Source organism: Tubulanus polymorphus, chromosome 3, assembly GCF_964204645.1.
Source record: "Tubulanus polymorphus chromosome 3, tnTubPoly1.2, whole genome shotgun sequence".
Lineage (NCBI taxonomy): Eukaryota > Metazoa > Nemertea > Palaeonemertea > Tubulaniformes > Tubulanidae > Tubulanus > Tubulanus polymorphus.
Window position 1 is genome coordinate 5,366,556 of NC_134027.1, and position 24,898 is coordinate 5,391,453.

The 24,898-nt window shown below is 36.1% G+C and overlaps 5 protein-coding genes across 7 annotated transcripts; 3 read left to right on the forward strand and 2 right to left on the reverse strand.

Moving 5' to 3' along the window:
• Positions 1 to 53: 53 nt before the first annotated feature.
• On the forward strand, positions 54 to 10,814 carry LOC141900969 (histone lysine demethylase PHF8-like). Its single transcript, XM_074788007.1, has 20 exons — positions 54 to 154; positions 419 to 504; positions 832 to 890; positions 969 to 1,024; positions 1,163 to 1,326; positions 1,483 to 1,624; positions 1,762 to 1,960; positions 2,342 to 2,592; positions 2,673 to 2,779; positions 2,872 to 2,966; positions 4,012 to 4,101; positions 4,186 to 4,689; positions 4,766 to 4,884; positions 5,121 to 5,368; positions 5,462 to 5,708; positions 5,830 to 6,068; positions 7,713 to 7,805; positions 7,911 to 8,026; positions 8,121 to 8,292; positions 8,379 to 10,814. Exons 1-20 carry the CDS (start codon positions 54 to 56, stop codon positions 8,462 to 8,464), a joined length of 3,174 nt encoding a protein of 1,057 aa, XP_074644108.1. The 3' UTR covers positions 8,465 to 10,814.
• A 646-nt stretch (positions 10,815 to 11,460) lies between these two features.
• LOC141900989 (acetylserotonin O-methyltransferase-like) lies at positions 11,461 to 14,812 on the forward strand. Its single transcript, XM_074788035.1, has 8 exons — positions 11,461 to 11,729; positions 12,646 to 12,739; positions 12,958 to 13,138; positions 13,227 to 13,361; positions 13,443 to 13,625; positions 13,707 to 13,838; positions 13,920 to 14,042; positions 14,117 to 14,812. The coding sequence occupies exons 1-8, from the start codon at positions 11,665 to 11,667 to the stop codon at positions 14,338 to 14,340; spliced, it is 1,137 nt and encodes a 378-aa protein (XP_074644136.1). The 5' UTR covers positions 11,461 to 11,664; the 3' UTR covers positions 14,341 to 14,812.
• Positions 14,813 to 14,840: 28 nt separating this feature from the next.
• On the reverse strand, positions 14,841 to 17,410 carry LOC141900993 (glyoxylate/hydroxypyruvate reductase B-like). Of its 3 annotated transcripts, none has more exons than XM_074788044.1 (10): positions 17,341 to 17,410; positions 16,838 to 16,983; positions 16,573 to 16,719; positions 16,443 to 16,480; positions 16,214 to 16,347; positions 16,052 to 16,128; positions 15,742 to 15,962; positions 15,580 to 15,647; positions 15,369 to 15,498; positions 14,841 to 15,285 (listed from the first exon to the last, which is right to left on the reverse strand). In XM_074788044.1, exons 2-10 carry the CDS (start codon positions 16,944 to 16,946, stop codon positions 15,199 to 15,201), a joined length of 1,011 nt encoding a protein of 336 aa, XP_074644145.1. In that variant the 5' UTR covers positions 16,947 to 16,983; positions 17,341 to 17,410; the 3' UTR covers positions 14,841 to 15,198. The 3 variants fall into 3 exon arrangements, with proteins under 3 accessions (XP_074644145.1, XP_074644144.1, XP_074644143.1); XM_074788043.1 differs by having other exon boundaries at positions 14,843 to 15,285; positions 16,573 to 16,725; positions 16,838 to 17,010; positions 17,341 to 17,356; XM_074788042.1 differs by having other exon boundaries at positions 14,844 to 15,285; positions 16,573 to 16,725.
• A 44-nt stretch (positions 17,411 to 17,454) lies between these two features.
• Positions 17,455 to 19,368, forward strand: LOC141900986 (large ribosomal subunit protein mL38-like). The gene is made up of 8 exons (XM_074788032.1): positions 17,455 to 17,611; positions 17,724 to 17,873; positions 17,985 to 18,193; positions 18,282 to 18,400; positions 18,490 to 18,648; positions 18,727 to 18,863; positions 18,945 to 19,032; positions 19,115 to 19,368. The coding sequence occupies exons 1-8, from the start codon at positions 17,458 to 17,460 to the stop codon at positions 19,317 to 19,319; spliced, it is 1,221 nt and encodes a 406-aa protein (XP_074644133.1). The 5' UTR covers positions 17,455 to 17,457; the 3' UTR covers positions 19,320 to 19,368.
• A 110-nt stretch (positions 19,369 to 19,478) lies between these two features.
• Positions 19,479 to 23,625, reverse strand: LOC141900975 (integrator complex subunit 9-like). The gene is made up of 21 exons (XM_074788014.1): positions 23,579 to 23,625; positions 23,345 to 23,472; positions 23,052 to 23,115; positions 22,885 to 22,947; positions 22,596 to 22,735; positions 22,394 to 22,480; positions 22,194 to 22,314; positions 22,029 to 22,118; positions 21,897 to 21,941; positions 21,700 to 21,811; positions 21,433 to 21,613; positions 21,285 to 21,345; positions 21,162 to 21,204; positions 20,947 to 21,075; positions 20,796 to 20,851; positions 20,567 to 20,716; positions 20,403 to 20,489; positions 20,222 to 20,320; positions 20,022 to 20,135; positions 19,877 to 19,936; positions 19,479 to 19,790 (listed from the first exon to the last, which is right to left on the reverse strand). The coding sequence occupies exons 1-21, from the start codon at positions 23,585 to 23,587 to the stop codon at positions 19,671 to 19,673; spliced, it is 1,959 nt and encodes a 652-aa protein (XP_074644115.1). The 5' UTR covers positions 23,588 to 23,625; the 3' UTR covers positions 19,479 to 19,670.
• Positions 23,626 to 24,898: the final 1,273 nt, after the last annotated feature.

The following is a 24,898-nucleotide window of genomic DNA, read 5'->3' on the forward strand; positions in this document are numbered from 1 at the left end:
ATGAGTCCGGAGCCGGTTAATAGTGGTTTTAGTTCTTTGTCCGGGATTTCAATATGGCGGCGAATGAAACAGTTTACTGTCTGTGCAGGCAACACTATGATGAAACTCGGTTCATGATACAATGCGACGTTTGTAAAGACTGGTACCACGGAAGGTATATTTACTGTAGTATATTTTGATATATGATTTGAAGGGTTTTGATTCGTGGGCGACTAAAATTCATCTACCTAAGTCTTAACTTGCATAGTCTGAGTGTCAGCCGCTTAGTCACACATCATTGGCAAATGTATGTTTTAATCGTTATGGGGGTAGGTTGAGTATGACAAAGTATGTGTTTACTGCGATTTATGTTTTTGAAATGCTGGATCAATTTCATTCTTCATTATTAATGCAAATGAAACGATTTTGAATTCTGTAGTTGTGTTGGAATACAGGAATTTCAAGCTTCAGACATTGAGATCTATCATTGTCCTCACTGTCAGGTGAGACATGGACCATTGGTTGGTAAGTTTAAATGAATTGTTACTTTCAGGCTGCTCGTTTCACTCTGTGGAGTACTCCGAACACTGTGCGGAGCAAAGAAATACACTAGAACAGGTCACGTGACTCTTTCAGACGCTACTCCGCTACGCCACAAAATTTGGTGGGGCAGCGAGAATTCCGCTAGATGGCACTGTTTGGAGTACTCTGCAGGGTGAAACGAGCAGCCTGTTTATTTTCCCTTTTTGATTTCGCTTTATAACTTATCAGAATCTATGCGATTCGATACATGTCATTGTCATATGAATGTAATGTATGTCATTCATTTTGTACTGGTTTTCATGCTTTCAGTCAAAAAGAGAAAAAATTGGCATAGATATGATTATTCAGAAAATGGAGATAACGGAAAGGTAAACATAATTTACTTGTTTATTTTTTAAGTGTATTGTGACGAAAAACTTTCTTATCTTATTTACTATATTATCTAGGTTCAGACCGGTACAGTGGTTTTCATCAGAGAACTCAAAAGTCGAACTTTTCCCAGGTAAATTAACATTATTTGGTACAGTAATGCAGTAATACAATAAACCTCTTAATACTTTTCATGTTGTACCACGCGTGTAACCAATAATCTACCATAATTCTACTGCACAGGTTGAATATTGAAATACTTTTTATTCAGTGCTGATGAGATTCCATTGCTTCGAGTTCCTGGGCATCAACTTACTGTTGAATACATGAAGAAGACACAGTTCGAGCGTCCAATTTTGATTGAGAAAAAAGACGGATTGGGTATGATTGTACCACCTACCAGTTTCTCTATCCAAGATGTCGAAAATCATGTTGGTACGTAAAAACTTTCAATCGCTTGAATTTTATTTTTCGCTTTGGACTGGATGCCTTGCGAATGAATTTCATTCATCGGATATTCTAAGGGAAAAACAGTGGAAAAATTTGGAAATACATTTTTCAACAAAATTGATTGTTATCATTTATTGACAGGGTCTATGAGAGAAATTGATGTGATTGATGTTTCACGACAAGAAGATTATAAAATGTTAATGCGAGAATGGACCGAATATTACAACAGCCCAAATAGAAATAAAATATTCAACGTCATCAGTTTAGAATTTTCAAACACGAGGTAAAGATACTCTCCAAGGTTTATGATCATCTATTTATGAATTTGATAGCAGATTGGAGACTTGGAGAATACATAGAATTCAAGCAAGTTACAAAGATAACTGATCGTGTAAGATTTAGTATTTTCGACAATTCCAGATTATCCGAATTAGTTGAGGTACCTGCTGTTGTACGTAAAATAAGCTGGGTTCATAATTACTGGCCGGACCAACTTCCCGAGGATTGCCACTACACGAAACCAATGGTACAAAAGTATTGTCTGATGGGAGTTAAAGACAGCTTCACCGACTTCCATGTAGATTTTGGTGGCACATCAGTATGGTATCATGTTCTTCGGGTAAGTTCTTCCGAAACGTGCAACTTATATATGTAAGCAGGGATCCTATAGTTTTTGGAAAATGGGAATTTTTTTTCAAGCCCTTGAAAAGCTATGAAAATTTTGTTTTTTTTTCTCTATGGCTATGGAAAATGGTCTCAAAATGAAATTTTCCTTTAGCTTATATGCCTAAATGTCTTATGACATATTGATTACAAACTTTATGAAAACACTTTGTCAATGGTAGCGATAATTGGCACTCATTCACTTTGAATGGGCCTAAAATCTAAAATCAGGGTATCAAAAATGGGAAAATCAAGAAACCTGTGAGTGCCCTGCGTAAGAGTTAACTTGATATGATGAGTACCTGGTAGATCTAATGAATTATGCTTGATTTTTCAGGGTGAAAAAGTATTCTATCTGATTCGACCAACATCTGCCAATCTGTCACTGTACGAACGTTGGGTATCGTCTTCCAACCAATCGGAAACATTTTTCGGTGATCAAGTTGATATGTGCTATAAGTGTACAGTAAAACAGGGACAGACGTTGTTTATTCCTACTGGTTGGATCCATGCTGTGCTGACACCAATTGATTCACTCGTATTTGGTGGAAATTTCCTTCACAATTTCAACATCTCTTTGCAGCTGGAGTAAGTTGATATCCAGGTGTTATCTTGCTCCTTATAACGGATGCGTTTGTATCTGTAAACCTTTTGATTTGTATTTTAAGGATTTATGAAATGGAACGCGTTGTGAAAACCCCTGATAAATATATGTTCCCTCAGTTTGAAATGATCACCTGGTATGCAGCTACAGCTATTAATGATATACTCAAGGGTCAGTTGACTATTCCTGCTTCCAAAATCTTATTCAATCATTTGATTATGTCGACGTGTTGTCTATTAATATTCTATTTCAAACTGTTTCAGAACATTCCGAGGAAAACACAAAACCACCTCAGTATTTGTTGAGCGGCGCAAAGGCTATGTTGCCTCATCTTAAAGGCTGGATGCAAAGAAAAGATGTAAGTTTGACACACTGCAGTCAATAAGTAGTTTTACTTCATAAATAATTCACGATCATTGCAGTTATCATTCTCTGAATTGAACTTTTCTGTGTATAGGTTTCACTTGGAGTGATATTGGACAGTTATAGAACTTGGCCCAAGCTTTAATCATATCTATTACCGTACTGTTATAAGCTTTAATCCATTTAATTCCAGATTCCACCATATATTGTGAGTTGTCATTTGATTACTCTGGCACTTTCTTTATCATTAGTGTTAGAAACCAGTCATTTTCTTTGTATGTTGCATGACTATTGTACTTCATATACATGTAGTCCTATCTCTATAGTGCCACCACCTTATTTATGTCTGGTTTCTGTGGCTTCTGGTAGTATAAGTTTTACACGTCCCTTTTAAAGATCTTTTCTTTTTTTTTTTTGATTCATTACTTTCTAAAATTTTGATGAATTTCAAATGATTTTGTCATTAATGTTTGCTAGTTTTTAGGGGGGAAACAGGAGAAATTTTCAATCTACAAGTGTAGCAAAAACTCTAAAAATCTGGCGCCCATCCTTTCATCGGGTGTTCATTCCAGTAGAAATGTTGTTACTGAGGCTATACATCGCATGGTATTTGATGTTCATGATAAACCCATTAAACTTATCTAATGAGCAATTTAAGTGAATTTGATTACATGTACCGGTACCGGTATATCAAATTCACTTCACATTCAGTGAAACATTGTTTTTCGTGTTTCTTGTTGAAATGAATATCATGCATGGTACTGACGACTGATTGTAAGTGATTATTTCCTGTGGTGGTGTTGTACTAAATATCTTAATGACTAGAAAGATGATCTCCACATATTTATATATACGCCGCCTTCTATTAATAAAACCTCAATTTCATATAGAGCTTTTTGCATTATTACACGGTACTGCTTTGTAGAGAGATATCATCACTGAGATTGGACAGCACAAAACATTGTATATTAATCTATATGATTATTTTATCATCCTTATTTGAGGTATTCCCGAAGTTGATCAATTTTCTTCTCTTTTAGTTCGTAAAAAGCCAGAAACAAGCGACGTTGGACCCGATGTCATATGGGAAAATTGTGAAAGATCTCCAGAAAGAAGTGCGGCATCATGAGGTGAGTAGTTCAATTCATTATATGCTCTATGCCACTGAGCAATGAAAGTAGATGTTCTTTTCATCGAATGAATAATCCCTTCAGAAACCGGGAAGCAGAGCTAAATCTGAGAATCGACGACGGAAAAAAGACCCAGACTCTGAGGAAAATGAATCGGAACCTCAAGGCACACCTACTAAACGACAGAAAACGTTAAAACAAGAGAGTCCTGATTTTACACTGAAACGTGGTCTCCCAGCACCTTCCGATGATGATGGTGATGATGTAGAGTGGGGACCGACTTCAAAAAAGCCTGCTAATAAATCTAAGTCTCGGAAAAAGAAAGGCTCTAAATTGCAAAAAGTTATTAAAACTGAAAGTCCTAAGACAGTCATTAAAACTGAGCCCGCGGCGAAGAAGTCTCGAAAGAAAAAAGCACCCGTGGTGCCGAAGGTTGAAGAAACCAGTGAAAATTATTTCAATTTTGAGCCAGATAAAATTGACTATGACTCTGATGATACCGTCGATTGGAATAGTTCTCCTGAGAAAATAACAAAGAAAACTAAGTCAAAATCTCGGAAAAAGAAATCCGCACAAGACAGTAAAAAGGTAAACATTAGAAGTCCTCAATAGATTGATTAATCTATGTAGCGCACAATAGTAATAATACATGCTTTTTATGCAGGCTCCACTAATGGTTCGGATACCCAAAGCCGGTGCTTATATGGACACTATCAAAGATGAAAATGATCAACCCAGTCCCGGTTCGATTAAGCTTAAGGTGTCCAATGGTAAAATAGTTAGGTAAGTAAATGCTAATAAAGCTTATGTTCAAAGTATGTTCTGACTTACTTCACTTACCTGGGAATTCAGGGAAAAGCCAAAAATTAATTTTTTTCTTTTCATGAAAATAGTCAGGGAAATTTGTTAAAAAGCGAAAAGTCAGAGAAATTTGAAAAAAAATTGCTAGAACATGCATGGGAAAACCAAGTAAAAAAAGGTGGCCACCCTGCTTCATAATGCCATACTTCTTATTTCAGTAATGAAAAGAGGATTTCAAATAACAGTAGTTCAAGCCTTGACAAATCGTTCAGTAGTCCTGGTTCAGCAAGGTTAGATACATATGAATTCCATAGCGATAGTGAATCAGACAACAATCCATTGATAGTTGACGATGGTCCGAGACGGAAGGGTGCAGTAGCGGCTGCCACTGTCTCATCAAGAAGTTCTAGTCAAGAGAAAATAAGCTCCACTATCAAACCAGGATCGTTGAAAATGAAACTTTCAGGTGGCGTTTTGAATATAAATTATGATGACGAGTATTAAACGTTATGGTAGCTTTCCCATCTCAAACAGCAGCATGTGATTCCTTCTATTTTAGTTCCACCCAAAAGTCTTAACGAGTCGACTTCAACGCTTTCACAAGACTCTTCTATAACGTCCACTCAGAGTGAATCAGAAAGTCAGTCAGATTATTATTTTACGAGTCCACAAAAACCGGCCACATTGACCAGTGCGGTAGAGATCCCCAGTGGTACTAATGGTAGTATAGCTGATATTCTACAGGCTGCTAGTGGTGGTTATGATTCACCTGATGACTTTCACATTGACGTTGATGATTCTATTGGGTAAATTATGCTATGAAATCAAACCTTGGAGTAATCATTTCAAATGATTACTGCAAGATGAAACAAAGAAGACAGTCGTCAAACGCTAATATGTGTTTCATGTTCGTATGAATGTTTTCAGGAATTCTACAGAACGTGAGGCTATTGGTGGATTGTTATCGATGAGAATGGGAGGTTTTACTCCGTTTCCTGGTACAGCTTCGCGCACATTTTCAATACCCGGCAGCCAAAGTCGCGCCGGAGATCTGCAAACAAGGAGATCATCGGTGTCAAAGACGCAGCGAGAACGTGCAAGAAAGATACAGCTCAGTGATGATACCGGGGAGAATATGCCAACTCATTACAAAGATGATGAATTCGGTAAGATTTTTTTTTATAATTCAGATATCATGCAACATGAAATTTTAGTATATTAGGCTAAACAAAAATGATACCTTGTTTCTCCGCAACGGCCGGGTCATTTTTGTAAAATATGATAAAATTTGTAAACAGTTCATTTCTATAGCGGCCGGGTCTGTTATGGTAAAATTGATCACGATTTTTAAAAAAGTAATGTATAGGGTAGATAGGCGGCCGGCCGGGTCAAAATTTAAGCTCAGCAGAGTGGAGAAACAAGGCATCAATTTTTAGCCCACTTGGGACTTTAGTCCCAGCGGGCTATTGCGTTCACTTTTCGTCCGTCCGTAGACGGAATCCAGTTATTTTGGGAAGTGTTGAAGACGCTTCAAGGTAACGTCTTGATATTTGGGTTACACGTGTATCTACCCTAGACACATCTTCAGCCCAAAAACTGGCCCTGTCAGAATCAAGATGGCTGACTGGCAGCCATTGTTGTTCGCCAAAATCAGCACTTTTTACACATTTTTGAACTTTTTGAGGGAAATTTTGAAGACGCTTCGATCAATTACCTTGATCTTTCGGATATATATGAATCCCCCCAGGGCCCATCAACGAAACAAAAATTGGGTCGGTCGGACTCAAGATGGCCGTCCTATGACCTTTTTAGTGCCCAAAAATGTTAATTTTTGCCCGAATTCTGAGTCCTGTAGCTTCCTACTGGTTTACCATTTCTCATTGCAATTTGTGATGGGTATTCTTTGGAAAGGGATGTTTTATACCTCAGAAAGGTATTTTTCATCAGCCAATTATGACGCAATTGGCGGCCATCTTGGTGTCACCAGTACTCATTCTTAAGTGGGAAAAGTTTTTCCACATTATATTGATACCTAAGCGTATTTTGCTACCACAATCAATTAGAAAGTTGTAGCTCATAACGTGTTCTATGATTGTGGTGAGTTTCAAGGTAATTGGATTTCGTATATGGCCACCAGGGGGCGTTGAATAATACAATATCTTAGCATTTCTTTATTATATTCGTACCTATGCATATTTTGTAACCACAATCAATTGGAAAGTTATAGCTCATGACATCATCTATGATTGTTGTGAGTTTTAAGGACATTAGTTTTTCTATATGGTCACCAGGGGGCGTTGAATAGTAGAATAACTTAGTATTTCCTTATTATATTGGTACCTAGGCATATTTTGTTACCATGATCAATTGCAAAGTTGTAGTTCATGACATGTTCTATGATTGTTGTGAGTTTCGAGGTCATTGGGTTTTGAATATGGTCACCAGGGGGCGTTGAATAGTAGAATGACTTAGTATTTCCATATTAAATTGGTAACGAGGCATATTTTGTTATCACAATCAATTACAAAATCGTAGCTGCTGACATGTTCTATGATTTTGGTGAGTTTCAAGGTCGTCGGTTTTTGTAAATGGTCACCAGGGGGCGTTGAATATTGAAATTGTTAGATTGTTGAGCATTTGAAACCATTTCCCAAGTGGGCATGGTGTCCCTGGACCCCTAGTTTTTAGCCTTAAGTATTTATATTTTTGAATCAATTTTCCTTCCTCTTTTGTTAAATCAAACAACCCTTTATTAAATGTTTTTGAAACGTTGTTGTGACTTATGCCGCGTATTATTTTATTTATTTAAGTTTATCCTCATCTAGAGTTAGATGCCGATGAAAGCGAACATGTTTTCAAACCACGAGGCCGCCCAAAAAAAGACGAAACTTGGAATCCCAAAGGTATGTATATATGTATATTCACTTTAACTTAACTGCCAAATGATGCAAATAAATATGTAGCTTTTTGTATTGATGCCACTTACGTGTCTGTTGTTTTGTTTTCAGCTAAAGTAACATCAGGAGTTGGAGAGAAAGTCGACCGCCCTGTTCGAGAAGGAGTAAAGAAAGAAGCTGTGGAAAGTGGTTTAGCTGCAGCGGCGGCGGCATTAGCTGATAAACCAGTACGTTTATTCATCATTCTTCGTGACTGATTATCTATAATCATAAGATGATTCTATCATTATTGACTAGATTTCAATTCAATCTTCTATTCAGCCTCCGAAACGTCAGTATATTCGAAAGAAGCCCAAACCAGAAAAGCCGGCTGAACCAGAACCAGGCCCATCAAACTTCCATCCCCTCGGTGCTGCTGGTTTAACTATAGCAATGCCAGGAGACAAATCAGCATCCGCATCAGGTCGTCCAGCACCTATTAGTCCAAATAAAAGTGAGTTCTGTATATATAACTTGATTATTGATTTCACTGACAATTTTTGCCGTAGTTTGCTAAAATCTGATTTCGTTTTGTTTTAGCTGCCACCAAGAAACCGAGGAAAGGAATGGCAACAGCCAAACAACGACTCGGGAAGATTCTTAAAATTCACCGCATGGTTTACTGATAAATAGATTACGTCACAAAAGTTACTGCCCTGAAATGATGATAAGTAAGCGTATTGTTGTATGGACAATGAGATTGTAATACTATGATTGAACTGCTACCTCTCAATACACTCAAAACCAAAATACTTTTCACTATTTCTCAACTCAATCTTGTGACATATGGAAACCTCAGGATGTTATTTCACAAATCATGAAATGGTCCGGATATTCATGTGGACGGGATTTTGAGGCTTGAATCTTTTTAGATTTTGCATTTATACATAATCGTTGAAATGATAACTAACTGAAATTGATTATCAATAATGTGCGTTGATCTATTTGCGTACAAAAAGTAGTTTTGGACTTGCTTGACATGGACAAGATGAAAACCTGAATGTCGGTACCCATCATCCTCCCCCAGCAGGGATTCGAATCTGATGACATCGAGATTGCCACGGTATGAAACCCTGCCACACTAGACCGAGTGCGTGGCTACATGCGCAGCTTAGATGATGTCGTTATAAGCCAATCGGATATCCTGTTTTATTTTAGCCCGCGCTTTCCCATTTATAGTTCTTCCATGAAATTTGCCTTAGCGATTATACAACGAGCTGATCGGTGTCACAAATCTGATTGGTGCCGCAAGTTTTCATGCGGTAAACCTGCACACCCTAGTGTGGCAGGGCATTGTGCCGTGGCTGAATGTAGCGATGCCATCGGGTTCAAATCCCTGCTGAGGGAGGATGGTTGACCCCACCCCAATCCCTAATTTGCGATGTAGCTACCGCTAATATGACAACCGTTGTCATTATCTATTATATATTTGTATGTTCTGTTGTCTTATTTTGTTTATAAACCAAAGGATAGCTGCCCTATTTAGATACGGTATTTATTTTGCTCATCCTATGTTAGTTAATTTATCCATAGATCAATACTTCATAAGGTTGTGTAAATCTATCAGTCTGTAAAATTTTGCAATGTATATTTTTCAGCTGGCTTGAACTCTGTACAGATCAATGCACCGTGTAATATATTATCAAAAATCGTCTTTTTATTTGATTCTTAAACTTATGAAAGCGAAGAAAAAGATTGATTGAAAACTTTTGATCTTCCTGGCAAAATAGATCTGCAATTTGTATCTCGTTTACATTTTCATTGTCTATAATTTTGTACTCTATGATGTTCAGCTGTGAAGTCACAACTTCAATTTTGTTCTAGTCTGGGGCCTTGAATTCTGAAATGTAAGCATGGTGTGACTTCAAAATTTTTGTAGGAACACTTTCCATAAATTATGGCTTCAAGCTTTTATATTGTTCCATATATTTCTATGATTTCGTAAAGAAATACATATTTGTACATAGAATAACATGGATTGTAAGATAGATTGTAAGATAAGACAATGTTTCATATGCCAGCATGTAAGATTCACCTGATTTGTAAAGAAATATTAATATATGCGTATTTGTATATGTATGTAGTGAATTCTGTTGAAACATAAGATTTTTATGTTATATTAATTTAATTTCGTATCAAGATTTTATTTTCATGTTGTTAAAAGAGTTGGTCATTAAATGACTGCTGAATACTGGTATTACTAATATTGTTTTAGTACATTTTGTTTTGTATTATGTATCGTCTCTTGATTCCCGGTCAGTCTCACTATCTTTCTCAGACACTTGAATAACAGTCAAGGTTCTGGTTTTGGGGTCGAACGGTTAAAATTGCGTAAAGTCGTTTATACGTCATTTTGACTTAATAATGTTAGAACATGTCGAAGTATAACTCTCAATTAAACTATAGAATTTGACGTACAATAGTGGAACTGAACTATTCCTGGGTTTTTATATTGGCTAGGCCTACTGATCGAAGCACTGGAGAATAATGCGACGTGGGATTTCTGGCTTGCGTCAGATTTCACAGAACTTAGTAGATAGAATTAAGAGATTTCGATATATATTTAGCTCTAAATTTGGGTTTACTTGTAAATTTAAAAAAAAACACTCGACTAGCACAGTGGATGATGTCGATTAAGAATAACACAAGTTCGAGTTAGGTTTATTCACGTTGATAATTATAGATATATTGTCTTTCTTTGAATTCTTGATTTATGGTTGTCGTCGTGTGTCTGATGTCTCTCCGGCAATTTTGCAATATTTCTATACTCGTTTTGTGATAAATATTTACGTGTATATATATGTATATATTGGACTGTCGAACCGTTTATAAGTGTATCCGAAGTTTGTTGAAATGTAGCTTTGCTTCAACTTCTCTAGAACATCATGTATATTACATGTAACGTATGAAAAATCATTGTATATAAAACTTGATACATTATTTGTATGCGTTTTGTAAGATCGGCAACCTGTATATACTGCACATTGAATGAATAAACAAACATTTAATACAAACTGAATATCTTATTTTGAAGTTATGAATGACGATTGCGCTATGGAAAACCACCGGTTTTCCAGTGGCATCGGGCGGATATTGACGGATATCGTGTATCGTTTCGACTCATCAGGCAAAGTGTTACAAACGAGGACATAGGGTGAATCTGTAATGACGTTCTAGACATTGAAAAAGTTGCAACAAACCAGTTTTACAGCAATAAATCGAAATTATTTCAACGCGCAACGACACCTTTAAGCGACAAATAAAGAATTGTAGCGTGCGTTAAACTGTACACAGAGACAAAATGTTTTGAATGTATAAATTCCACGTATACGTAAAAGGCCCATTTCCAAATCCACCCGTTGTTTTTAGTTCTAAACATTACTCGTAGTATCAAGTGTTCATAAAAGCTAGTCTTTATTAATTTTGATAGTATATATAGCATTTTCCGAATGCTTTTTATATATTCACCTATTTCTCGGGGGCCATTCTTAGTCTAGGTTTTGCAAGTTGACCTCGTGTTCTATTTTTCAATCGCTTTCCAAATATTGAGGGATTTTGATCAACATTCCTAGAACAACGACCTACATTTCGTTGTAAGCGTGTGCGATAAATGAAACGATCGCAGATATAAAACCTGTCTACATTGCCAATGTCACTATGAAAACTGATTCACCAGCGCATGGTAGGTTTGATGTAGATTGAGCTACCAGCAGCTGCGTTATAGCATACACAACAACATCCCTGGATATACGTAGAACGACTATTTGCCAAACGGAAATTGCCATAACACTGTCGAACGAAACAACGCCGTCACGAAATCTACAAAATGGATTTGACAAGACTTTGTATGCGAATGTTGTCGCGAGTATCCAGAACTCATGCTATTAAATGGTAAGAGTAATCTCATTCAAAAAATTAAGATCGATACTCATATATCATCACTCTGAATTTCATTACGTATGCGGACTTACAATGCGATCATTACATAATTATTTCTTAACGCGGTTTATATCATCTCGTCGATGTTGTACCACCCACCCAATAGTGATGTTGACATTTTGTCACATCTATACACAGGGGCTCGTATTTGAAGTTTGGGGGTGAAGTAGCTTAGATCATCCAATCCCTGGTACTATATATATCTTGTTATATATATTAGTACCAGGGATACTGGATGATCTAAGCTACTTCACCCCCAAACTTCAAATACGAGCCCCTGTGCATCTATATGTAAATATTCGCGTATTATACATATATATAATATATATCGATGACTCTCGACATGAGGTCTGCGTGCCGGTATAGCAAACCCTACAGATATACTTAAAAATTTAATACAGCATGTTCAGTCAAATTGGAGATTAAACGACACTATGACGTTGAATCTGTGACAAAATCAACTGGACGTAATCTAAACCTTCCAATCACTGCATGATGCCATTGATGCAGCAGTGGCGAATCCAGGCTGACTGATGGACAGGGGTTACATAATTAAGAAGATTCTTTAAAAAGGGGTGCGCAGCCAAAACGTGGGTCTGGAGAATTACAAAAATTTCAGTGCGTTTTAATCGCAGGAGAGAGACGCATAATCTAAAGAGAAATTGCCCCAAATTGCCTTCAACAGTGCACGGGTGGCTCTTCGGCCATCTAAGCCGCGACAGAATACGTGCCCTTTTTGAAAGAAGCGATGTGTACAAAACTGTTACATTTATGGCATAACGAAAAAAAATGTTACATTTTCATTACAATCGAAAGCTACCAAAATACCCGGTACTAACTGTGACATTTTCTAATTTTGTTCAAACAGTTTTCGAAGGCATCAGCACGTCAGTTTACCGCAACATGCAAAAGCCGTCCCGCCCAAAATATACGATCTCATCACAGCGCACAGAAATTCACAGGTACGTACAGGTCCACTCCAATTGTACAAATCATTCTCCTGGATGTTTTTGCGTAGCGAAAAGTGCTTATTTTGAAATATAATTGATTACTATTCGAACAGTCTGGTGTCACCCTACCTGAAATTTTTTTTTGAATTCCTGTCTATCCGACTCAATTTGCTTCTCCCCAATTTTCCATTATCTTTGGGGATATTATAAGTAGTTCCTATTTCTATAAGGTTTTAATGGCGGCATGCGATCTAAAGATTTTCGACGAACTGGAGAAAAATAGGGGTCGACCAATGACTGCTGAGGATGTAGCTAAGAGATTAGACCTTGATCCCGATGCCACGGAGAAACTGCTGAACGTTTTGGCTGGAATGGAATTACTAAAAAAACATTGGGACATCGTTGGCACAGGTAACATTTCCGATTAGGAATTGAATGTCTATCGGATGGTTACGCTAATGATAATAACAATGGTGTAATTCAAAGATATTTTTTCTAGGATTATTTGCAAATACTCAAGAAAGCAGACAATGTTTTCTAACGAAAAACAAGCAAAACGTGACTAATTATGTAATGGAGGAGCTCAATACGGGTGTTCCCGCGTTCAATATGATCAAAGAAACATTACAATCAGGTAAAAATCTTGTGACGTTTTGTAAATGAATGTTGTCTTAATCTTGTATAAAAAACTTTCAATTATGGATTTGAATCTAAGGTGGTCGATTGAAACAGCCTGATGAAAACGACGAAGAAACACATGGTTTTATCCAATCGAATAACAGCCCTGAACTGGAGTTTCCGATTACAGAGGCAAAGAATGCCCTTGCAGAAGCTCTTGCCCCCAATCTAGTCTCTGCATTTGAACTTGAAAAACACAATACCTGTATCATCATTGGAGGTGAGCGTTATACTTGATTGAATAGATCTATTGAAACCAATCAACGACGAATCTACGTCTTGTGGTTTTATCTATCTACAGATTGTAGCTCCATAGCGGTTGAAATGTGTCACACATATCCTCATATGAATACAACATTTTTTGCAATTAATGAAGCAGCTTCGGAATATAGCTTAGAAAATAAAATTCCTGACAATCTCGTCATTCAAAGTAGTAAGTGTCAAGTCTAAATGGTCAAAATTTATGTAAATGTATAAAATCCAAACTAATATTTTTGTACGCTCATATTTGAAGTCGATGTGATGAATGATTCTATTCCATCCTGTGATTTGCTTGTCCTCAGTCATGTGATACGAGAGTTAGATGAGGAGAATACTAGAAACGTACTCACTAAATGTGCCAGCGCTTTAAAAGAAGGTGAGTTGTAATGTTTTAAGTGGGAGGTGTTTGCTTTTGATTCCCTTTTTAAATTTGTCTAGTTTATTAACTAGGTGGCACACTCCAAATATTAGAAAAAATGATCAACGACAAGAAAGACGGACCGCTGCTAACGCTGACTACCGACTTACTGTTGTTCATGCTGAAAGGTAGTCACAGCTATTCCTTCGATGATTTTCGTAAACTGCTGAAACCACACGGATTTTCCAACGTCCAATGCAAGATCATGGTCGATGATCCGTTTTACGACATTTTGATCGCGGAAAAGAAACATTGAAATGTTATACCAAGGATTTAAATTTTCAGCACAAGTGAATTTGTTTTGGAAAACAACTTCCAAACGTACTTTAGTTCGTGCGGTTTCTATAGGCTGTCTCAATTGAATGCCTTATACTTTTATTTTTGAATATCACGAGACTTAATGGATTTATTATGCGCTCCGTCTACAAGAGGATTACGCGTCATTATATAAGCTCATTGCCACCAAGGGCAGGAGTATTATGATTAATTTGAGTGCTGTTATCAGGTCAAGATTCAGATTCGATCTTTTTAAAAAGGCTGTGAATGATGTCCATAGATTCCTATGAAATCACATTTAAAATGTGCCGGCGTCCGCGAGTTTCATTCTGTGGCAACTATGCAATTTTTACTACTATGAGAATGGAGATAAACTTTATCAAATAAAATTAGAATACATTTATCATTTTCAAAATAGTTTATTTTTCAATTAAAAAACATTCATATAATTATGCTACAGTATAGACTTTGTTATCATTTATGAATACTAATGTATGTATATTATGTTGCTCGAATTACCCTTGCAATGTGAAAATAAAATAACAATTACTATTCATCTAACTACATCACTTTCGTTTTAAGTCAATTGCAATACCTACACATGCTCAAATGGTTAACTTCGAAACTAGGAAATATCTATTTGAACGGAGTTATAGGTCAATCAAGGTACAATGTTTTAATTTCATTGTATCTGGTGAATAATAGACTTTGACTTTTAAAACTTAACTAGACGCAAGCAGAAAAGAGACCTTTTCCACAATGATAAATCATTAACATGACTCGTTGAAAAGAACATACAAAATGAAAACCTTATTGACTAGATTAATACGGTGTTGATCTAATAACCGTGTTCCCACTGTAGTGTATACTTCAATGGTTTGTTGTCTACGTATCTCTGGTAGTTATCGACAAAAATGTCGACCAACTGAAAAAGCAAACAAACCATTCTTTATCTAAAGTTCATACACCACTGACAAGTATAACAATAATATGTCAGAAAGGACCTACCATTTCATCGGTAGTTACACCAGACACATGAGGCGTTATAATCACATTTGGTTCCGTCCAAAGAGGACTATCTTTTGGTAGGGGTTCAGAAACAAAAACATCTAACACAGCTGCACTTATCCATTTTTGTCTGGAAAACAAAATGAATTAGTGTATGTACAAGTAGCTATGTAAATATTCCGGTAATTACAGTAATTGTTCCAGTATTTACCTGAGCGCATTTAGTACTGACTCTTCTGACATTACATCACCGCGCCCAACATTGATAAATAATGGACACTGAAAACCCAGATAATTATAGGATGAAATAATAACATTCAAAATCACAATGAACCACATCTTAGATGTACAAGTATTGCCAGTATATATTTACCTTAGATTTACACACTTCAAGTGTATTTCCTGAGAATAGATCCCTTGTAGCAGTAGTACTCGGCAATATAGAACAAATCACATCGCAACTCTTCAATAAGTCAGGTAAATCACTGGATACTTTATACACATCAACGTTCGGTGACTGATCTTCTTTTTTCGGAATATGTCTCACTAATCCCCAAACATTCATTCCAAAACCTTTTTTACAGACTTCAGCAACTAAAATAACAGAAAATAGATTTCTTGTTGCCAAAGTATTGATTTCCCTGTAGGCTCTGGTAAGTGGAGGTATTCTGTCAACAACATACCATCTCTTCCTATGTCACCCATTCCAATTATACCAATTGTTAAATCACGGAGCAGTCTTCTATCAGGAAATGAAACCCTTAAAGTTGGGAAAGATAAAACACTAATATCGGTAGTCAACTTATTTCATATCCTACAAACATGTGTAATTCTTATGACATTACCATTCCTTTCTTTTTTGAGCCTCCCACAAATGCAATGTTTTCAATTCATGCTGCAATATTTGTCCAACAATATTTTCAGCCATAGGGGGTCCTAATTTTCCAGACAGGCGGGTTAATACACATGATGGATATGGCTGTAAATTGAAAGATCATAGTATGAAGAGATTATCTTGAATAAGAATACAGTAAGTATGAATACATTTCAATGAATTTACTACTGGTAACTTACCTTAGATATATCAAGGCTATTTATAATACCATCCACGCCTGAAAACAAAAATTAAGTTAACCTTCCATGAAGCAAGAAATACAAAAAAAATACAATTACACTTCTTGAGGAAGAGGATAAAGATTTAAACCTGCATATGTAGACTGCACCCATTTTAATAGAGGTAAACTTTGGGCAACAGATCCTGGAAAGATTGGCGAGTCAACAATAAGAATTTCAGCATCTTTTAATTGCTTTATGCACTCGGTAGGTATTTCCACTGTGCCATTATTCACAACTACATCTACAAATATATCAAAAATAGAACAAATTCATGTTTTAAAAAGTCAATTGAAATACCGATTAAGGGTGGGGTCTAATTTGGTCTGGTCTACCAGAGAATAGGCTTCACTTACTGTTAGTGGGTATATCTATAAAGTGTACGTTTGGTAGACATTTTGACAATGTCTCTATAAGTCGTCCGATTGATGACATCACATGCACAACTTTTCCAACAGAAGACATCTTGATTTCACAGGTGTATCACTTGACTGAGCATACACTAAACAAATTTACACCACAGTAAAACCTTCAAACAAATAAGTTCTTGTGAAGTGCAACAACCCCCTTGTTCATTTGAGCATGTATAAGCATGATATTATAAGATTTTTTTAAAGCTGAAAGTGAAGGCCTTATTATTTGGTTTGTTTGTTCACCATCATCACTTCAGACAGAATAACAGGTTTACAGCAAGCATGGCCAGAGGACCGCCCCCAACCAACAAGGACAAAGGTGACCAGTTCCACACTTTTCTATTCTTTGAGTTTGTAACTAAAATAACCGATGACATCGCCTAACGACCAGTCCCTGGCTGAGAGAACTCATTCCCTGATACGGGTTTGATGTTTCTAGTACATACCAAACGTATTTTCGTCCTCAAAACAATCAAAGATCAAGTAGCCCGAGGAAGTATTATTAGTGAAACCACTAAACACGAGTACCATACGGTGCTGCCACCTTAGCGAGATCTAACAACATGGCGGCCCCCATGGCATTCGCGGACCGACTATTCAAAGCAAAAACATGTCTTTATTCATTACGTTTCTATCCAGTTAGACAGTTAAGAACATTTCAAAAAACCATTCAACCCATACCGACAGCTACTGAAAGTTTTGAGCAAAAGCAAGCAGGTAAAACTATCATCTAAACGTAAACAAAAAATAGTACTAAAAATGCATCCATCGGGGTTATTGAAATGTGATAATTTCGGTTCGAATCCCAAAATGATGTAATCTTTTTCAGCTATGAATGCAAAAGATGCAGAACTTGATGAAATAGTAGATATTGGATTACCTTGGAAAGGAGCCCCTGTTAGCAGTAAAGAGAGACAAATTTCATTGAAGAAGTTAAAATCGGATGTCGAGTTAGAACAACTGGCAAGAAACAAAGAATGTAAGCTTTAGTTTTAAAAATTTTGTAGGGCTTAGGTCATGTTGTTATATAGTTTTTCTCATCATGTAAGTGAAGCTGACACATACATGATTTTTTGGTATCCTATTTCAGTATTTTTACCTCTTGATGAAGTTGAACAAGACTGGCTACGTGAAGTTGGACCATTGCATATCCAGACTGTTGCAGAACATTATGGAATATTCAATGATTTGTATGGAGCGGCAAATTTCATACCACAGGTTCCCCTAAGTGTCATGTTTGATTATGATGATTCGCTTGTTTCACCAGTTTTTATCGGGAATAGGATACCAGCACAAGAGGTAGATTGATAATCACGAACCTGCAGTAGAGTCTGTATTTTCACCGAAATCAGTTAACTTCAAAAAACCTTTGTCCATCTTCATCTAGGCAGTTTCAGCTCCATATATATCATATGATGCAGCTGATAATTCATTATGGACTCTAGTCATGACCTGTCCAGATGAGCATCTTCAACATCAAGATAAAGAGTATATACATTGGTTCATGTAAGTCTAAAAAACAAATGCTTTGACTACTACTATATTACATGTAATTATTCATAGAGAAATCTTTGAAAGGTTTGTTTATTTTCCAGAGGGAATATTCCTGGATCTGATGTTAGTAAAGGGGAAGTAATCTGTGATTATTTACAACCGATTCCAGCTCGTGGGACTGGTTTCCACAGATATGTCTTCGTACTTTACAAACAAGAGAAGAAGATTGATTTCAGCAAGGAAAAAAGACCTCAAGACTGGTATGTCCAACATTCAATTCAATGGAACATCATGAAAGTCAATTGTTTTGTTATGTCTCTCCATATATGTTTTTATAGTGTAAGTTTAAAGGAAAGAACATTTAGCACATTAGATTTCTACAGAGAACACCAAGATCATATGACTCCTGCTAGTTTGGCTTTCTTCCTAAGCGAATGGGATCACAGTGTTCAGGATACGTTCAGGCATCAATTGGGTATGAATACATCTTGATATTTTGAGATTATTTTCATACACTTATTCTTAGCGGTTCATGATTGTTCACTTGATATTATAGGAATGAGAGACCCTGTATTTGAATATTGTTATCCAATAGAATATCACCCACCCCAAAGATATTACCCTAAGAAAGAACCATTTAACAAGTAAGTAGCTAGTGATTCATCGGAATTATGCCCACGAGATATTATTTGTACTGATATCTATCTAATAACTTTGCATTTTTAGATACCTGGATTACTATAGAGATCACAAAGAAATTGCTGAAGAAATTTTGAAGAAACGATTGAAAATGATTTCACCATTTGAGGATTACCCGAAAAGACTTAAATATCCAAACATATTCCATGTCCCGAATCATGTACCTACGTGGAAAAAGGATGAACTAGCTAAAGAACGACTTAGATTGGGCAAATACAAAGATCTTCCTTGAATAAAAGAATATGCTCGTTAAACAATATGCTTTTTATGTACCAGTATGTAGACAATAAATAATTGAATTTGTTGATATTTAGTACATGAATGTTTGAATTTTGTTGCTTAAGCCTTTCTTTCCACTGCAAAACCATAAGAAGCAATATTTGATCTATAAAATATTTATTGACATTGTAATTAAATGCATTGAAATATTGCTTGATATACCGGAACATGTTGCTCATTTCGTTAAGTGACCATCAAGCAAGTACATATACATTCATTGCTCATAAAACTTCGTTCCTCATCTTTAGAAAATGGCAATGAATAGGGTTCAGTTTCTTGGCATTTGTGAATCTGCACGCATTTGTCAAAGTTTATCCAGACATGCTAATAATGCATCACGTATTTTGATACGAGCGCTGTCTTCCCCATCACAGATTATATGCGTTGACCCATCTTCTATTCTTATCAAGCAATCTTCACTTGGCTGAAAAAAGTACGAAATGAAACAATAGGTTTAAAAGAGAAAAATATAGAACCTCTGTAATGCAGGTTTGAGAAGCAAGGTCTTACCAAATGCACGATATATCCATTTGGTTGACTATCTTCAACCTTGACATCAACAATACCTTGCTGAAAACATAATTAAATGGTATATTTAATGAGAAGAGCTTAGCTTAGGAAATACCAGCGCATAAATGAATTGAAAATAAATTACCCTTCTCAGTGATTCTTTGAATTGATCGATATCAACATTTCCCCAGATATATGCCCTGGGGCGATCGCCACCCTTGAAGCTACCACCTTTCATCAAATTGGGTTTTGGTAATGGCTGAAATTAAATGGATTTTCATTAATGAGGGGACAACGTCAAGTGTACAAAGATGACTACAAGTTTTTATATGAAATGAAACTCACTTCCAACAGGTATTTGCCGTCTTTAACTTGCAAGTGACCCATAACATTTGCAACTGCCACCCCAGGCTTAACTTCTACTGGATTCAGATCAGCAGCGAGCTAGAATTTCGATATGACCTTTGTTAAGAAAATATACTAATTTCTTTTAATTTCTAATATGAAAAAATAGAGCCATTTTTACCTTCGGACTAATTTCAAGGCGTTCATAACCTCTTCTGACTGGTAATGAAAGAAATGAATTCCTAATGAATGTTAAGGGTGGAGGATCCTAAAACGAAGAATGAGATCTAGGGTTTCAAGACGGCAATTGATTAAAATCTCAATTATAGAATACAATGTACATACGAATTCAATAATGAGTTCAGAACGTTGAGGAAACATGGCTGGTGGCTTGGTATAACGCTCATTTGTGACTACAGACAATGGCTTCAACTCCTTGATCAACTTGTTAGCTTGTGAGTAGCTCAATGATGTATCGATTGGACAGTACGTAACCTATAAATACATTCAATTCTCATAATCTGCAGATAAGAAAACTAATGCATTTACTCTTATCCTTGAATACTTGCAGTACCTTCATGGCAAGCGGCTGATATGGAAGTAATGCTTCCAAATAAGGAAATTCTGGCTCTAAAAAATAAAATTAGAAAACGAAAATCATTTTCTTGAAAATAAGAATGACAGGACTTTCAACTTTGTTGAACTTTCAATTTTGTTGATCGTACCAGTGAAAACAATCATGTTGTTTGCTGTTTTCCCCCATAATTCCAAAAAATGCACTACTTCCCCAAAACGTAATGACGGATGTCCAGTAAAAACTACACAAGGCTGACGAAATTCTTTGCTTATGCCATCTGTAAGAGATTTATATATTTGCTATCACTAATTCCAATAATTTTGTGAGGTTAAGACTTCAGAATGAATTATCACAGAGACATACCATTGAGACTGGCGAAATGCCTCAATCTCCCAGACTTCACCAGCTACAAGAAATGCATCATTTGATTTACTAAATAAATGTAAGACAGAAACAAATACACAGGAATTATCAACGAATACATACCTCTGCATGGGGGAATGGTGGCTCTGGTAGATAAACTTTATTCTGTTTTGAACTCGATAACCTGAAAGTGAGATATAATGAAAAAGCAAAAAGTAAAATGAGCCTTGGTCACTAAGATTCATCGCTGTCCTAAGCTTTCGTCACGTACCATTCTGCAAATATATTTGAATACGCCAGACTACTGTCAGCTTGTGAAGATATGAAGTACATCGGAATGTTTGACAAACCACAAGTATCCATGTGAACGGATAAACATTCAAACAAATCAAATGTGACACCAGTCGGAAAGCATGGCACCAATACATTTCCACCAGTCCTTAATGTCAAAGCTTAAAATATCAAAATTAATGTGAAAATGAATAGATAAATGGTTAGTATGTGTACTATTTTGAATACTATTTAAGGTGAAACATACTTATATTTACACAGAAATCTCGAATCATGGCATCAGGATTTTGAACTGGTGCCTGCGTCAAGCCAGATAAAATCAATATATCAGCATTCTTTAATGGCGGCTGTTCTAATGGCTAAAATGAATGAAAAAGCTACTGGGTATAGAAACGTTAGGATATCAAAATTACTAGCACGGTAAATTTTCTATTCTAAACCAACCTTTGGATGTGTGGTTAAAGTGGATGATCCTGATAGATAAACAATCTGTAATAACATAAGTCTCATTGTGATTTTGTTTGAAGTCAATACAGGAACAATAAAGAATATCTAACAAAAGCTATACATGTATACCTTTTCGAATTCAGATTTGATGACCCAATTACAGCTACCTAGACAGTAACCAGAACTAACAGCTGTAACCTGCACTGCACCAAATACCGCCTGAAAAAAAAGATTGAGAAGATTATCTACAAAACTGTTACATATCTGTGGGAATCAAATTGTTTTGTTACCTACCAGTTTTTCATTGTAACCGATCATTTTCACTTTTGACAAACATGCGTCAATATCGTGTTGATTATAGCACTGTTTCCATGATGAAATTTTAATCACGTCTCTCAGAGGTGGTGGAAGACATCTAAATCAGTAATAACGTATTGGAAGAAAAGAACAATGAACGTTCAAATGCTGGAATATTTAAGGGTTCGTAGTTCTACCTGATAACTGAGTCATGTTTGAGGAGGGCGGCTGATGGTTTTCCTGGACAGTCTTCTACAAAATGGACTAGTTCCTCCATCAACTGTCTGGAACAATCAAATCGGATGAATAACATTATTTCAATCCTCCCTTATACAAAACTGATAGAAAGTTTTTTTTACAATGATACAATGTTACCTGCCAGCGGCATCAATTATTTACCTTCCTACTTGTAAGGTTGGCTCGGTAGCATAAACTTGTCCATTGAATCCTGTATATTGGGTAATATATGGTAACGCTAGCATACATTGTGAGTTTGATATGAGAATGACATCCACCAGTGACAAATCAAATAAACCAGTCTACAAATATCATAGATTACCGGTATACAGTTATAATAATATCTACCGGGTATGAATTTCAGTAAATACAAAATATATCCCGCCAAAAATACATAAAGTACTAGTAATTATGTAATTCTGATAGGCCTACCAGTCATCATGATTGTTACCTCAGGGAAATGAAATTCTGGAATTGCATCCAAAAATACGCGTCCATTCAGGTCTTTCAATGTCTAGAAAATCATATAAAAAAAATTGATAGTGTATAATAGATGCAATATATCTATCTTAGGAATGAAGAGTGCACAATAATACATGCATGTTTTACTAAGCGTACATTTCCAACTTTATCTGCAAGGGATCCTGGTGCTCTCCATGGCGGTACATTATCAAACTTTGCACTGAAGTTGAATGAAATCATTCGATATAAATAATATGAATATTCTCTTAATGCATGTTCGTTAGTGAATACAAAATGAAGAATACAATAATTTTCTAATTGGTCTGAATCCTCTAACTCAAGTTACCCCCATCCCAACTCTAGGTTGCTGTGGGATGATTAAACGCCCCTGACTCTGAGTTTCTAAAAATGATGCCATAACAAATACATTTCTGTGTTTCCAGGATTACCTTTTTGTTACAGGTTGTGGGATGAAATGCTGTAATGTTGACAAATCTAGAGAGCAATCTAACAAAATAGTTGTCCCTTTGAATGTCAGTATAAAACATGGTTTATTCGCATTTCCACTCAAACAATACTGAAAAGTGAAATAAATTCAAATGGACATAACTCAGCAATCACTTCCGAGAATCTTTAACCAAGGAATCTAGCTGAAAATGGTGAATTTGTTTCTGATATCTTACCAATTTCATATTTCAGTACTACAGTATATAGCACAGAACAAAGTTGTTGACATCGATGTAACAAAATATACGCCCGTCTGATAGCGGCATCTGCAGGGCAACATCGCAATTATTAGCTCTACACGACAAAATTCGAATCATCAGCAGTCAAACTTCGTCCTCTTTGAATTCGTTGTCCAAACCAGAAAATCAAACAACTAATCAAATTACTACAAATAAATTTATTTTAGATACATGAACAACATTTCTTTAAAACGAATCGCCTCAATGTAATAAGCAATTATTATAACGGATAAATAAAAGTACGATTCAGAATAAATTTGCTATTCTTTGTGGGACTGTACTGTAGGAAAAGAAATTTCCACGAAACCATAGAATATCATCGCATATAACTTAATTGAATTATATTTTGACGATCCATTCATAGCTTGAGCTATTAGATATCAATGGGTAGCCTTAGTCTGCTTTTTATTCAAGGCTGTATGTCGGAGTGAGTTTTGGGGTTTAACCACTAATGAATTTCCCACAATGGCAGAAGGCCGAAATATCTAAGGCTGCTTCTTGTAGTAGTGAGTCTAACTTATAGAGATTATATATATGTTACATCTTATTGGTCTAATGAATGAGAATTATTTGAATATTGTCTTGGTAATATAGTGGTACCGATACTATATAATACATGTACATGTACTGCACTCTATCATTAAACAGTCTTGTCTATTATAATGCACAGAGGGACAATGGATGGTATCAGGTCTTTTTTACTGTAATAGATATAATTACACTTAGTACGTTAAAAATGCAGCACCTTATTTACAATTAACTTTTTGAGAGGCAGCTGCAGTTGGTTTTACATTTCAATACCAGGTAGAACATGCGCAGATGTGAATAAACAAATAAAATATCATTAACAGCAATTTTATATTCAATGATGTAAAAGGAGATTTACATGATGACAGTTGACCCGTCACAACCCTATTCTCAGAATTGGTTAAAAGCTGGTGTTACCATCATAATCATCAAACTACAGATCAACTGTGTTACTGGTACATTAGCAGCATATTATACTTTAAAAGTTTTAAGCACAAAGAAATCATTCAATTTTCAAACTGCCAGTGAATAGGACGGAAATTGTGCATCACCAGCACTTAAAATCGTTTGAAAATCATAATTTTCGAGCGAATATGACGAGTCATTAGCTTTCCGACTCCGAAGACTCTGATTTAACCCCGACGACGGTGTATTCCCCGTGGTCGTTTTGCACGCCTATTTTATTGACGGGAACGTCACTAGCGCCGGCGTGAGCGCGAAATAAATCCC